The 16,300-nt window shown below is 40.1% G+C and overlaps 1 protein-coding gene across 3 annotated transcripts in view; it reads right to left on the bottom strand.

Moving 5' to 3' along the window:
• Nucleotides 1-11,357, bottom strand: part of RFC1 (replication factor C subunit 1) — a 37,114-nt gene extending 25,757 nt beyond the window's left edge. The window contains exons 1-4 of one of the 3 annotated variants that reach the window (XM_036383132.1): nucleotides 11,187-11,357; nucleotides 6,042-6,170; nucleotides 5,025-5,100; nucleotides 3,808-3,927 (exon numbers count right to left, since the gene is read on the bottom strand). In XM_036383132.1, coding sequence (XP_036239025.1) covers nucleotides 3,808-3,927; nucleotides 5,025-5,100; nucleotides 6,042-6,170; nucleotides 11,187-11,357 — 496 coding nt within the window. The remainder of the gene's footprint in view (nucleotides 1-3,807; nucleotides 3,928-5,024; nucleotides 5,101-6,041; nucleotides 6,171-11,186) is intronic. The other 2 variants (XM_054514774.1, XM_036383133.2) reach the window with 2 other exon arrangements.
• Nucleotides 11,358-16,300: the final 4,943 nt, after the last annotated feature.

Below are 16,300 nucleotides of genomic sequence, written 5' to 3'. Positions count from 1 at the left end.
ATTATTATTATTATTATTATTATTATTGAAACCTGTTCACTGGAGCAGTTTACTTTCCTACAACAGTAGTTCACAGAAGCAGATCTGAATCCCACCATGCAATGCAATTTCCTGCTCTGGCTTAATTGCCTGAAGTTACCTGTGTGACAGGAATATTCAGTAATACCATGTGAATAATTACAAAATGGGAAAAAAGGTAACTTCAAACAATCCAGTCAAGTATAAATGTGCTCATTTTTTCCAGCTGCAGCTCAGCTTACTGAGCCTCTCAGGACACTGTGCTCTGTTTTCAAACAAAATCAATCAGCATAGAAAAAGAAATCCAAACATAAATCCTCTTTTTATATTTTGAACTAATCCAGGAGATTAACCAGTTAAGACCAGTTACTCTGGCAGTTCAATAAGGAGATCTGAAAGGGAGAAGAAGGTCTCCAGCATGGAGAACAGGAACAGGCAGAGGAAAACAGCAACATCTTGAGCTAACACAGCTACAGCTTAAAGACCTGCTACAGAGACTAAACTAAAATTAATTTTATTTCATGTCCTGCCATGTTTGAAATACAGGCTGACAAGTAATTCTAATGTCTTCTGATAAATGAATCCCTCTTTTTAGTCAGAATTACATTTATTTCTCCATATTGCTGTTATCCTAGTTTCTGTAGAAAGAAAAAAAGACCACTTCTGTAGGAATAAGATTATATCATTTCATGCACACCTCTGGTTTACACCTACTCTCCTATTCAGGGAGTTAACTGCTATCATACACTATGTTCATACAACACTCAACTCTGAAGAGTTGGAGTACAAGAGCACATTTACCATTACATGGCCCTTATGCTGTACTGCTGGTATTCTCAAACTTGACCAAATCAACTTTAAACAGGCTCACTCCTCAGTAACTTCTGCATTCTCCTCTACAACACCCATCCCTGCTTCTTCAGAGATTTCTGTCAGAACTCACTCTCATTCCTTCAAATGCATTTCAAAACTCCCTTAAGGTTTAACTACAGCTTCTCGACTGACCTTTCATTAAACACTTCAGAGCAAAGTTGGTACCCAGAGTACTATTTATCTCCTCCTCACATTTTCACTCAAGTATAGCATTTTCCATAAATAAGTATTGCCCAGGAAGTGCCAGTGACAACATTCTATTTCCCTATGAAATATTTCAGTGAAAGACATGCTTATTCACTGACAACCTGCTGCTCATTTGAACCTGTGCTTGGATGTAGGGACTATTTTTTTGCCCACCAGTATTACCACTTAATTTTTTGTCTGAGGTTGTTTGGGTTTGTTTTGTTGTTTGTTTCTCTATCCCCAATATTCTCTACATTAAAAGAGTCTGTATTATCAAGGACCTTCACAAGCTATTCTTTTTGTCCTGTCTTCTAAGCTCTAAAGAAACCATTTTCCAGTAACCTGCAGACCTCCTCAGTTCCTACCACATCAGTTTTTCTACCTTTATAAATAATTCTGCCTGCCACTACTATAAGGCTTTTCTAATTTTAAAAATATTCAAGCAATCAAGGCAATTGCTACACATACATGATTACCTCTACACAATGTCTATGAAAGGTAAGTATTCATTTCAAGCAAGGTCAAAATTCTTGCTGAATAACCACCTATGATGAAACCAGATGAGGTTCAACAAACCACACTAACAGGCCATCTACAAAGCTCAAGGTTCCATACTTCATTAAACAGTGCAAGTACCAAGTACTATTTTAACAAGTACATTGAACATCTGGATTTTTCCCAATTCCCTAAGACTGTACCACTAATAAAAAAGTCTTTTTTTCCCCCTTGTTACTGTGCAGAATAACTTAGTTTTATCTTTGACCATCATTAAACTAAATATTTATTTAGATTAAATGTATCAATAAAAACAAAGAGCAACTATTCTTGCTTTGTTCTTTTGCCTTTTAAAAAAATTCACTTGTTCACAACCAATAAGAAAAGCAACACAATAATCCAGATCAGTCTACTTTTATACAAGCCAAAAGGTTCATTTCCCCAAACACTTCTGGAGAAAGCTGGATACCACAGAGATATACAGATCAGCTGAAAAGAAATTCCAGCAAAAAGAGGAAGAAAGTTTCAAATTAAATTGAAAAATAGGTTGAAGCAATTAACTACCAAACTTCTCCTGCCTTCTTGATGCCAAAAGGCTCTTTCAAACACTGCCACAGACATAGCCCTTGAGAAAGAGATTCTGACTTTTGAGTGAGTCCAAGCACATATTCTTGATTTTAAGTTTTCAGTTCCATAACAGTAAAAAAAAGAACAAATATCTATAAATTTTGTTAGGACCTTTTCTATCTGTATGTCTATATTCCTATTCCTGTAAAACACACTTATCTCAAGCCAACTGCTGTATCAATACCACTTCAATGCACTCAGCTTGACAGTTCCATCAAGCTGAAGAAACAATTTATAGAAATTATAAGTAAACAAAATTCAAGCATTATGTCTCAAGGTTATAAAGGCATTGTTTTAGAATACACTGTTAAATCAAACCTGTGTGTACTTAAGACTCTTTTGATAAGAGTAACCTTGAGCCCATGGTTTTCAGGGATTTCACTAATAACCTTGACTGGTGTTCCCATGGTATCCCTGTGCAGAAAAATCTGATTACACCACTTGGAATTGCATAATAAACCTAAATATATGCTGTTTATTCCCCAGGAATTTGATAATTTACCTACTCTGGGATAAATGCTTTTTAAAATCCTTTTAATTAGGAAAGAATGGTGGGAAAAACTGTCAAAGGAAACAAAGCTTTGGTAAAAGGATAAATAAGACAAATAAAACATTCACGTTATTTTGGAAAATTGAGCTAATTTGAATACCTGATGTGGTACAGCAGTATGCCAGGTCAACTACAAGGACAAGCAGAATAAGCACAATGTATCTATCTTAAGAGACATAAAAGACCCCAAGGAGGAAGAAAGGTATAGAAAAAAAACAGCTGAGCCACACTTCTAATGCAATACTGCAGCAAACAATCCCTTTTTGTTTTAAAAATGAATGGTATTTTTATAGGGAGGCAATGTTTATGTTCAGCAATAAACTTACAAAAAAAAAATACTACCATACCTAAGGACAGTGTCCACTCTTCCAAAATAAGTATAATAAAACTCAAAGAGGGATTACAGAAGCCCTACTGAAATTGTATTATTTAAAAACCATGTTTTATCAAAACAGATTTGGATTCAAGTCTGTTAATTGAATCACAGTTCTCAGGAATTACTGTGGCTAGTAAAGAACTCTACTCCAGAGACAAATAAAGAAGGCAGAAGACAGAAGGTACAGCTTCAGACAACCACTGCAGCAACCCACAAAATAAATGTTTGTTGAGAGGTAAAAGATCCTTTTAGTGACCAACACATCACACAGAGATTAGACATGGAAGGTTATACACCAGGTAAAACAAAAATCCCTGCAGCCAGCTGTCATTTCAAAGTATGCTGGTGAGCAGCTAAACTATATTGTAGGTACTTCCTTAACTTCCTCCCCTAAATCTACTGAATTCTCTTAAGCAAGGAAGCATTACCTCATTAAACCATATGCCTGTTTAATCAACCTAAGCCACTACTCACCATCACCTCACTTTTCACCCTGCTCCTGACTCTATACAGTACTTGAGGCTAAACTTCTGAAGCATTTTTGGTTAGCTTGTTTGAGGAGAATGTAATTTGTCCTCCTCAATATTAGGTTTTATGGTCACATTTGAGTCTATCAAACAATCCACCCCACTAGAACATAACCCACCCCACTACACATATAATGATATATTTCTTCCATTACCTGTCTCTGAAATATAAACAACAGGATCCCGCTTTAGAACTTTACCAGGTTTAGAAGCAGCTGCTTTTTTCTCAGGTGACTTCTTGGATTTTTTCACTGACTGCACCTCCTCTTCTGAATCTGTGTTTTGACCACAACATAAATGTAGACTTCCTCCACATACGCACAGGGTTTAATAGATCACATAACAGTCAACATGTGTTCACATACATTCAGCTGAAAGACTCCATATTCCTACCATATGGTAGGAAGGTCAGAGCACAGCTTCCCTTTTCACCTAGCACATAAGTGACTAAATGAAAATTTGGTCAGAACTCAGTCTTGACAGTGATTTTTGTTTACGTAACAATAAATGCTTTGTTATTAATTTCAGTAACTGCTATATCTATACAGCAATCTTTCTGAAAATGAATGCAACCTTCAAAAATACCACAGCAATTTCCTTAAAAAAAAACCACCCAAAATGAAACAAAACAAACAAAAAAATTTAAAAAAACCCAACATCAAACCCACAAAAAATATACTATTATGCTGATGTGCTCCAGTAAATGGAAACCTATTCCAAAAACTAACAACAAGCAAAAAACAAAAAACTACAGAGGTGGTACTCTGATTTTTCAGGAGAATACTGGTGAATTGCCACTCATATCACCAACCATTCTGCATATCCGAAAAGCTGTGGAGATGACAGATTTATACTACTGTGGATTATGGATCCCAGCATCCACATGAATAAACAGGAGAAACTGAAGAAGCAGAGACAACTAACAGGTGTTAGAGAGGGCTAACCTTCAGTCTCTCTCTTTCCATGATAAACACAAATATATTGTAATTATATCTAAAGCAGAGTGATTATAGTCAATTGACTTGTATACTGGCACCCTACACAAAACAAACAAACGAAACCACCATCAACACCACCACCAAAAACCGCCAACAAAAAAACAGTTTTCCCTTTTGAAGAGCTTAGAGCACTGTTTCTCTTTTTCTGTCCTACTACTAAAGGATTAGAACTTGTCAAATCTCCACACAATATCAGTACTTCAAAGGTATCAGCAATATATTAATTTTGTACTCCTACTACTCCTCACTGCTGAACAGGAACTGTTTATAAAACTCAACCCACAAAAACTTTCAGATGTACAATTTACCTAATCAACCTTGCATGCTGATGCAAGAAATACAAAGGAATATTCAGAAACAACTGTGAACACTACCTGAATCATAGATTATTCTTCTCTTCTTTTTTGTCCGCTTCTGTTTGGAATCATCTTCACTGGATGAACTATTCACCTAAGTGCAACAGTTCATTAGTTCAACCATTAAACAGATCCTCTCAGCTTTTAGTCAGTCATACATTCAAATCCATGAGCTTCAAACAAATTCTAACAGAAATTATTTGTTTTCCAATATCACATTTACAAACGGTCTTGTGCTAACTCCTGCTTTGGAGGGGAAAAGATGCAGCACAGAGAAAATAAGTTCACATTGAAATTACGTATTCAGAACACTTATTTAAGTAGCATTTCACTACTAAACTGTTGTGTTTCACATTACACATTCCATCCTATTGGAAATTTTCCCACTCTTTAAGTGATTTTTAAACTACCTATAGCCATTGCTCTTTTTTATACAGCTCAGAAGATTAACATGTAAAGTAGTCTGAAACCAGAACCCAATCTAGTTTTATCTGTCATTTTAAAGAATTTGGTCTTTGCAGCAGGTTTAGAGAAGTGATCCCAACAAAGACAGTGTTCATGTTTCCTGCACAGGTGTTACAAAAACTGGTCACACAACAGGCACCACACAACAGACTTTCACCTCATTTGTAAGCATGTCACATTTATGATATGCCTACATCTACTGGGCACAAACCTTGGGTTCATTAATAAAAATTACATTAGCAAACCTACTTAAGAGAACTGTGGCCAATAGGCAGAATAACTTCAAATATATCAGACTGTTCTTATGTGAGCACCTAACTGTAACAATTTCTACCTACCTTTGTCCTACAAACCAAAATTTTAAATCAGCAATTTTCTTCACCACCTACAAAGTTTTACTGCTAGAAGTTAATTTTAAGTGGCAGTTTCCTCCCATGACTATAAAAACAATTGACATAGTCTGTTATTTTAGTATATGAGAAGAACCATGACTTTAAAAAATGCTAGATACACAAATAATCCAGCATCAATGAAACCAAGCACTTCATAAATATGAAAAGCAAAACTAACCTTAGTCTCCTTTTCCCTTTTCTTCCCACTTGAGGGTCCTTCACCATTTCTAATTTTTTCATTCTTTTTCACAGTCTCACACTCTTGTCGCTTTCCAGGAGGTATAACACCAAAGAATTTCCGGATATCCTAAAAGGGAAAAGAGATTTATAAACTTTTAAATACAGACAGCTCTTCACACTATAAAATAGCAATGCACTGAAGTTACCTTCTCAGCCATTACATTTATTGCAATCAATAAATTTTTTACCATTACATTTATTGATTTTGAAATTTTGTTTACAGTTCAGAAAATAAAGCCCAGATAGTAGAAGCAGACACCCACACCACCTGACTCCAGTCTTTGAATCATGAAAAAAAATTTACTTCTTCCTTAGTTGGGCATCTTCACCAATACACACTGCAAGACAAACTTCCAGCAGCAATGAAATACAATGACTTAAGACAGATGTATAATTAATTTTTTTTTTCTGATTAACTATCACAAACCTCAACCAAACTCTTTCTATAGTTGAAATTTTTAACACAGCTGAGTCCCATGTGGAAAGAAAGGGCCAGGAGCTTGAAACAGTGAAGTAATGGCACCTACTGGCATTCTACACCTTCTCATAAATATTTTAGACAGTAACTTACATCTCACTAAAAAACTAGCCAGCAAGAAACTTATAAAATTTAAATAAAGAAAAATAACACCAAGATCTATTTTGTTACCTTACTGTAGTACCTGACCACAATACAGCCAAAACAAGTTTTCTAAGCATGTAAAATTAGCAGCTGGAGCCTAAATTTTAGAAAATCAATATTGTACACACGAAATCACACCTAACTACTCTTTTAAAAATCTGGCAATGCAGTTTCATGAAAAGAACTTGAGGAAAGAGGTACCTGGTTGGTATCACCACCGCCAGGGTTAGCAGCCATTTTAGAGCAAGGCAGTACCTCCTGTAGCCTAAATCCCAGCCAGCAGGTAAAGGCTGGGGCTCAGGACTCCCCTGGACACAGCTGGGAGCTATTCCCCACCACAGAGCTCAGCTGGCACTTCCTTATCGTTACAGGCAACCACAAGTAAAGCAGAACATTCTCAGGAAACTGGCATCAAGTCTGATTGATAATAAGGGGTCCTTGAGGTGCTTCTTCTAACAGTCAACTCCTGTCAGTTAGGATTTAGGGCTTAAAATCAATGGAACACATAATTTGAAAGCATAAACAAAAGATGGGACATGTATAGATTCATTCAGTGCACTTAAAACAATTTTCTAGAACTGGAAATATTGTTTTCTGTAAAAATTTAGGCTCATTGTGTTTTAACTGCATATATTAATATGGATTCAACAAATGGTAGATTGAAAATAATTCTTCTTTAACGTGACTTCACACTTTTCTATCCATGGAATTCATGCCTTGAAGCATAGGTTTTCAACACTCTACTATTTTACATATATTCCTACAATGTAAATGCAGTACTATATAAACTCCAAAATTTTGACAGCCAATACCTATAGCTAAGAGGTCTGAAGAAAGCATCTATTTAAAAAGTCTCCAAGCAGATAGTTGGACTTAATTACTCAATTATACTCATTATTACTGACTTCCTTTTAGGCTTAAGGTAACATAGGCAAGAGAAAAACAAGTATCATTAGATCTTTTATGTAGTAAAATAATTTAAATGCTTCATACAACATTGCAAAATAAAGTGACTTTAAAGTTCTCTTTTTTTAATAGTTGTTACTTTAAATCTTAAAATATTTGAGAATTTTAGATCAAGGTTCTATTCATTCTCCTGTTTTCACTAAAAACTGTCAACTAAGTGAAGTGCTCTGCAAATATACCTTGTTCTGCCAACCTCTGTGCTACCTGGAAATTGTTATGAGAGGGAACATGGATATATCCCAAAATTACAGTCATCAAGCTTGTACACCTTACAAGTGATAGCAGGGAATATGTATTACATTGGCTAGCCCAGCTAAAAACCACATGTCTGCTTTAATTTATTTCTAAAGCTTTTAAAGCCTTTTCTCCAAAGGCTTCTTAGCAAATTTATTAATCACTGTTTTTCCTCTAACTTGATCTTGAGTTTGGATTCCAGTTCTGGAATCAGTTTTAAAGTGTAGATAATTCTGGCAGAAGCTTTCCAGAACCTTTTGGTGTTTTGAGAACAGGCAATAATATTCTTTAAGATTTATACAAGTTTTTTGAAATGCAAAATTAAAATACACAGCCCTAAGCTACAAAGGAAGATTGACATCTATGCACAGCCTTCTTCAATATTCTGTTATAAATTCACCAATCTTCTTCAGCTATCCTGCCCCTCAGAGGAAAAGGTACCCTTGCTTACATAACACAGTGAACAGAGAACTGCTTGGGAGAAAAGTATGCCCCAGGGTAACAACAAAGTTACCTTTCAGTGAAGCTTTTACCCAGGAATCATGAAACAGATTTTTCATGCTTTTTATAAAGGCATGCCAGATTAATTATTAATTTACTGCATAACTAATTGCAGAAATCAAGCCACCTAAGTATCTATCATACCAGCTTAGATCCTAGATGGGACCACTTTCCTCCCTCCTGGGCTTTAACACACTAACATCTATATAACACACTCTGACTGACCTTCCTATTGGTATATTATGCCATCCATACATATATAGGGCCACCAGCTGGAAAATCTCTATGTTCATATTTACCTATGCTTGTTGCAACAAGGAAAGGCTGCAACTGCCAAGTTTCCTCCCAGGACATGCCCCCAAAACCCACAGCAATGTGTCCTGTGTATCCTGGAGATACCAGCATGGCTGTTCCCTTGCCCAAGAGGCTAAAATTAAAATAGGCTAAAATTTAGGTGTGGCTCCCCAGGGCTGCTTCAGCACAGCACCAGCAAGGAAGAGCTTTGAGCAGTTCCACCCAGGTAGGAGCTGTAACTAAGAATGTCTGATCACTCTCAGTTAGGGGGTGAGTTATGCCTGGCATCTGAAAGGCCTAAAAGCTGCTCAGCTGTCTTAGAGCTGTATGGCTGTGCCATCCAGTCCTTGCCTGTTCTGCCTACTGCTTCAAATCCTCCATCTTACACTGTAACAGAACACCACAGTCATTAATCATGCCAGGCTGCAAGTTCTCTCTTGGAAGATTTGTATCTGTCTCTTTTACTGGGGAGAGCAACACAAACAGAAACTGAAACCTAGGTAGGACAAAGACTGGCAACTCCAAGAGTGTTTTTACAAGACTAGTGTTTAGTAAGGCAAAATATTTTCCAAAGTAACATCATATAATCCAGTCCGCACCTCAAAATACAAGATAGAAAACTGAACATCACCAATCTAGCTCAATTACTGCAGAAAAAATAATGCACCTTACTTCAGGTACTCTGTGTCTCAATGAGGGCCTTCTATCAAAACAATCATATTTCTTTCCAGTATGCCTATTTCAGTGCAAGTTTTGCTCACATATCAGCTCTAACACTTGGTGCTCCCAGAACTGCACTAACTAAAATCAGATTTATACTCTCACTTCAGTGAAACCAGTAACACCTGCTTGGGTAACTACACTTAATGAACAGTTACTGAGTGTGGTAACAGCAGCAGTTTTACAAGCACTATCACTGTTGTAAGTGATGCTGCAGCTCCAGCCAGGAGTGTCCCTCCCAGAAGGGGAAACTCAAGAAACCCCTACTCCTGGGCACTCATTCCCTCAGGTGTACTGCTGTAGTCAGCTGCTTGGGAACTGGGTCATGGCCACTAATCTGGGTGAAAAAATAAATCCCTTCTAAGGCAAACCAGTTTGTTGTGTAACTCTGCACACATCAGTTCAGGACAGCTGAGAATATGCTGCAGAATCAAGCTAACAGGGGCTACTTACACCTGGCACTACAGCAGGAAAGTGTGCAAGGGTGTGACATTGACTTGCAATATTCTCATGCTGTCACTGCACAAGCAGAACCATTACCAACATCACTGTGCTCCTGCCTCCATTTCCACAGCTGCAGCAGAGATGGCTGAGCAGCCACTTCAGCACTGAAAAGGGAATGGGATGAGGCAACTTTTATACTCCCAAAAATGATGGTTGTCTTTGTCCCTTCTAGGACAGGCCCAGACACTGTGAGATGTGTGACATTCAGAAGATCACACAGAGGGAGAATACCTTTGTCCTGGGAAGGTGGGAAAGGAGGAAGCAAGCCTTTCAAGAAGATCAGTTTTCTAAAAAGGTTAATAGTAACACGGGACAGGCAGGTATCTTACAAAAATTGGAAGTCATCAGCTAGCCCAAAACAAACCATGAAAGTATCAGTTAATAGTGCCAGGAGTCTTAGTGCTGGCAGACCTCTGTCAGTACAGCAGAAGACTCAGATTGTAGCACCCACCATTGCAGAGCAGCAGGTGTAAGCTATAAACAAACTTAAACTCTTTGGAGAGTCCAGAACTAGAGTTGCACCTTAACTTGCAAAATAACACCTGTAGTTAAGCCAGTAAAAGATGTGCACAGAGACTCCATCAGAATAAAAGCAAAGTTATTTGAGCCAGAAATGAAAAGGGGATACCATCTTACAGTGACTGCATAGGTGAGCAGCACTTTGGAAAGCACAGGAACGCTATATGTTTATGCTTAAAATCTCTTTACATCCTACTGAGGGCTGCATCGTTATCGATAAACACTTGTTTACTTCCAGGTTTCAAGCTCTGTTTTCCCCCATCGAATTGCTTTTCTGCAAATACTGTGCACCCTCCAGCTCGCCATCAGCAACGCCTCGCGTGTGCTCCTGCTGGAATTAAGGAAGAGGTCACACTCCGGCACACGGCCTTTACAGCAGGTTTGCTCATCCGCATTCCTTCCCCGGACGAGCGCACGCTCCGCGCCTTGCACCCCACCCGCTTTCGGGGAAAGGGAAACTGGACAGGCTCAGCCACATTCCCCTCCGGGCAAGGGCATTTCCCCGGGCACGGGTTCGCGTTCCTGGCACGGGTGGAAGCCTCGGCCGCTGGGGCGGGAGCGCGGCGGGGCGGCCTCTCCGCGCGGGGCTGCGCGCCCGGGGCCGCCCGGGGGCTCGCTCAGCCCGCGCCGGGCCCCGACGGCCCCACGGCCGCCCCCGGCCCCGCGAGACCCTGCGTGCCGCCCCAGCCCCGCTCACCCCCGGCCCGGCGGGGAGCCCCTCACCATGGCGGTGGCGGTGCGGTCCCCGTGCCCGGCGGGACGGTCCCCGTGCCTAGCGGGACGCTCCCGGCTCCATGCTCCCGCCTTCGCGCCAACTCCCGCCGCCCGGCGCGCGGCGCTGCCGTCACGGCCGCGACGGGCGGGGCTGCGGGGCGGGCCTCGGGCCGGGGCCATGGCGGAGCCTCCGGGGCCGCCCGGCCGCCTCCGGCGCGCTCCCGCACCCGGCCCGGCCCGGCCCGTCCCGTCCCGTCCCGTCCCGTCCCGCTGGGCCCCGTGCCCGTTCGTGCGCGGGCCGCAGCGGCCCCTCCGTGCGGCGGGGGTTTAACCGGCCCCGGGCGCTGCCCTGGCGGGAACCGGAGCGCTGCAGCAGCGGGGGCAGCTCCTCAAAATGGAGCCGCCCGCTCGAGCACGTCCTGCTGAGCAGGCGAGCCCGCGGGCTGAAAACAGACAGGAGAGCAGTGCCAGGCCTCCATGGCTCCCGCCTCTCTCCAGGACACTGAGGCACACACAGCGCCCAGAACAGGCGGGCAGCCAGCCCGGGCCGGCGCAGCTCTGAAGGGCATGTCCCGGTCATAGACTGGTCATAAACGTGGGACAGTCCCCTGCTGCTGGCTGCCGAAGCGCCTGCTTCCTCTAATGGTGTTTGATCCCATGCACTCAGGCTGGGGAGAACTCGGAAGTTGAGTCCAAGAGAAACCAGGGAATTAATTAACGTTGTGTTTCTGCCACTGACTGCTTAATTTTCTAATTAATTTCTAATGAAATCTTCTCTATTTTCTTTCACTGAACACACTTGCTAAACACTGGAAGGGGACAGATTTGTTCAAGCCAAATAAAAACGACTACACTCTGAAATATTGTCTGATGTTTAGATTCTGCCAATCTACTGAATTGCTAATAGTTGTTGGGCTTGGAGAAGAATGAGAAAGACAAACTGAATTTGTGACATTACAAATGCTACCAGTGATTCGGGAGACCCTTCATCAAAGAGGAAAAAAAGAAACAACCAGAGTACAAGCTCAATTGGTAGTTGTCTCATACTGCAATTGCTAAATGCTGTCACTTGTGTTCCCTCTGTGTTCACTGCCTGCTTGGTGGCATGGTCTTATTTCACACATCTGTTAATGATACTTATTACCATTCCTGTTTAATTCTTGAAATTGGACTTATGGTAACTGTAAGATCCTGTTTGTACAGAAACTGCTGCCTTTCCTTTATGAACACACATGGTTAGGTGGGCCCGCGTACTTTTAGCATTAGCATAGCTCGTGATTTTGGGTTTCTGCATAAGGAGCACAGTGAGTGAGTAAACACAGACCCACAGCACAGGCTGTGCTTTTTGGCCAGTTTAGCAAGTTACTCCATATGCACTCAACATAATAGCTATGCAAACAAAACCGATACTGCTTTAGAAAAACATCTCCAGTGATAAGTTTGTATTTACATATTTAATTCTCGTTATGCAACTTTGAAAGCTGTGCCTATTCCTGATACCAGAACTAAAGATCAGTTAAAATGGCTGGCGTTTGTGAGAGCCAAACTGTTCAAATAATGCTCAAAGAGTTATTGCAGGTGGTTATCTCTGTTTGTGGTTGATAAAGCTACCTGGAGTAACATCCAGCAGAGGAGTATCTGTTTGTGGGTTTGTGACATCTTCATGTTTCTTGGAAGGCAAGAGTTTAATCCTTCATGGAGACATCAGCCTGAACACCTGGGATGCCTGCCATTCACTCCTGGCTGTGGTGGGGAGACACAGGATACCTCTGTTCCTATGTACATGCCTATGGAACCGGTGGAAGAGGGAAAAACCTTGCTCCACCACAGGAAAGAAAACTGAATACTCATTATTATGTATTATGATGTGCTTTGCAAGATAAAATCAAGGCAAAAATCCCTTGAGTCTATAATTGATCATGGGTAGTATTTTAAAGGCCTCTTACCCAACTAAAATTACAGCTTTTTAAAAGTAGCTAAAGTACACTTGATTGCACCACTCTATTTACAACAATGACAAAAATTTTTTGCAAAATTAGTATTGTTTTCTACCTTGCTGAAACTCACAGACAAATTTGGCTTTTTATGTTGGGGTGTTTTTTTTTCCAAAATACATTGTAAAAAGTGAGATATTAAGCCTTGAACTTGAGGGTTTTTTTCCTCTATATAATAAGCCCAGACCTTCTGTTAATATTATTAGTGAAAGCTTTGTCTTGCTTATTGAGAGAGGAGATTTTTAATAAGAAAATTGCATTTTCTTCTATTGAGAAATAAAAAAGTCTGTTTTCTTTTTGTTAATATCTTGTTTATTTCCACATTCTTCTGTATTGCAATGTTGATACTCTTGGAATTGAAACCAACTTTTAAAGTGAATAAGGAATATTTTTCTTACTAGACTCTCTAGTAAAGAAAATAAAAATTTTCAGGCATTGTAGAAACAGAAATTAGCATTTTGTTAGAGATGAACAATTCCAAAAATTCTTCATAAAGCTGTGGTGTAGTTTCTATTGGCATTAGGCTTTCTGTAGTATCCATCACAATGATGTGTCTTTAGAAAGACTTGATCCCATGTCAAACAGTTTTTGCTGTATAAGGTAAAGATAAGGGATTTGCATGATGCTGTTGTGGATGATTACATAAGTTGTGCTTCTTTGAGCACCCAACAGTAGTAGATCTGAGCAGCTGATGTTTATGTAAACATTACACTTCTTCTGAGTGAACTTTGTCTTTAGGTCTTTTTCTTCATTTACTTATCTAGGCCGAATGAATGTCAACTCAGATACTCAGTCTTACATTCAAAACTCTATCCTTTCAACTAATGTGTTCAGCATTTCTGTAGATCAAACCCCAGATTTTCAAGCCAACCCCCAAAACAAGGAGAGTACATATTCAAGAATCAAGTGAAAAAGTGTTTTCTTCATTTGAATCAGATGCCTTGGCAAAGGCAAAGAAAAAAAGGAAAACTGATAAGTAAGAATTGAACTGAATAATCATTAGGCTTCCTAACTATTGAATCTGTATCAGCAAGTGCCCTGGAGATTTCAGCTTCTCCCAGTCTTGATTCATTGTGAAACCAGATTGGTTCGGTGTGTGGACAGAGGCAGGAAATCCCACTGTGCAGCATCATAGTGCATGATGTCCTCATACAGCATCAGGGTTGGAGCCTGGCCTGACTCTGCCACTTGAGCCAGTGGAATCAATTATTCTCTTCCCCTCCTTTCACAGCCTCACTTCCTAACACCCCCTGATCACATCTCACTCTTCTGTGCTGCTTGTTTTCCAAATTAACAACAGTCACAGTATTTCTTTGCCCAAGTCTTTGCTCAGATAATGAAATCCTTCTTCCAAATTCAAGTCACTATACGATTCTCATCACTTAAACTGCTTCCTCTTTAACTTCATGAAGTTAAATTACAGCCCAAACAGTTAAATATGACCAAGCAGTAAGAAACTGGATTCACAGAGGCTTGAAACATTGAAACAATTTCAAACCATTATTAGAGCATGCTCCCAGTCATGTCAATAATAAGGAAAGAAGTACAGTTCATAACCTTATACAGACCAAGCATCTGAGAGCATCAGCCTCTGCTGCACCTTACACATCTCAGGCAGGTGCAACACACTGTCTGCATCCTTGTGCCAGTGATGCTAACACTGCTGTGTTTAGTGGGGAGAAGCCTGTTGCCTTTCCCTTGCCCACAGATTGCCCATGGGGCTACAGAGCTGGGTTACAGAGCTGTTGTGAGTACTTGGAGCTCAAACATCTGGTAATGATGGTGACTGGCTGCTTTAGAAGTGTAGTGGCATTGATAATGACTTGTACTTGGGTTTTCTTTCATGAAGTATGATGCATAAAATCAATGCTTTTAAAGGTCAAAATAGAAAGATGATGTTGATGCAGTAACTATGAAACAGCATTTTAAATGCTGTTCCATAGAACAAAAAGAAACATGTCAGTATGTATTGTAAGCCAATTTTGTACAGTCCCTGTCTGCTCCTCTTATTCCCAAGCTGCCTGTGTGTGGTAGGATCTTGGCTGAGAAATGTAGATCAGTTACTGCTGGTTAAGGGGAGAGGCTCGTGTAAGATGCCTGGCTACCTCACCACCAGGGACCTGGAGTGCAGAACATGTCATGCTTTTTCTTCATCTGTGGTGAAAATGTTTCTTGTAAAGGCTCTGCAGAGAAATGCTTACAAGCATGGGTGTTTTGTTGTTTATCCTAAAAATAAATGAATTGGCTTCCATTTGAATTCATTAATCAGCTTTACTGATAAATTAAAGGTATATGTCAGTCCATTCTGCAGTGCTGAGAGCATGGTCTCACAGGGAGCAGGAGCAGTAAAGCAGCAGTAGCCCAGCAGGGCATCTGGACTCTCATGGCCCACATGGCAGCAGGGCTGATTCATCTGAGCAGAGTGCTCTGCTCCACTGATTAATTGTCCCAATCTGAAATGCTCAGATATCAATGTGTACCTCTCTTACACACAAAGCTACTTCATACTTCTGTGTTGTTGCTCAAGGCTCTTCTGCAGCTGTGGTCACACAGTGTCTATTACTATATGTCTATTACTATGTGACTATTACTATTACTATTACACTTTATATTACTGTACTTCAAGAAAAAACAAAAATGGCAGGCACCAGTCCTACTGTGTTGAGTAAATTGACTGTATCTCAACATACATACTGTTGCTAAACATGTTAAAAGATTAAATTATACTGCAAAATTGCTGTATAAATATTTGCTGTACTGATGCTCCAGCTGTGTATATGAATTGTTAAAATAATCAATACTGAAATAGAATTTTTCAGGGCTAATTATCTTTGCTAATTGTGTTTATTTGAAGAAATCCAGGAAAATTGTGTAAGAACTGGAACAGTCCCCTGTTGATTTTGTACTGCTGCTGTGTGTAGTGCTGTACAGGAGACTTTTATATAGTATAGAAAAATGGTTGCATTTGTTGTTTGAAAGAAATATTGACTTGCTTTGTGTTTTTATATAGTTATTTGGATGTATGTATATCTCTTGTTCACAACAAAATTTCCCACAAGTCCAAGAAGAGTTTTTCAGTAGAGGTGGGTTTTTTGAGCAGGGTAGGACTGAGGAATCATGCACTGCCTT

Source organism: Molothrus ater, chromosome 4 (assembly GCF_012460135.2).
Source record: "Molothrus ater isolate BHLD 08-10-18 breed brown headed cowbird chromosome 4, BPBGC_Mater_1.1, whole genome shotgun sequence".
Classification (NCBI taxonomy): domain Eukaryota; kingdom Metazoa; phylum Chordata; class Aves; order Passeriformes; family Icteridae; genus Molothrus; species Molothrus ater.
The sequence above is the reverse complement of the archived record's forward strand: the minus strand, read 5'-3'. Positions and strand labels throughout refer to the sequence as shown.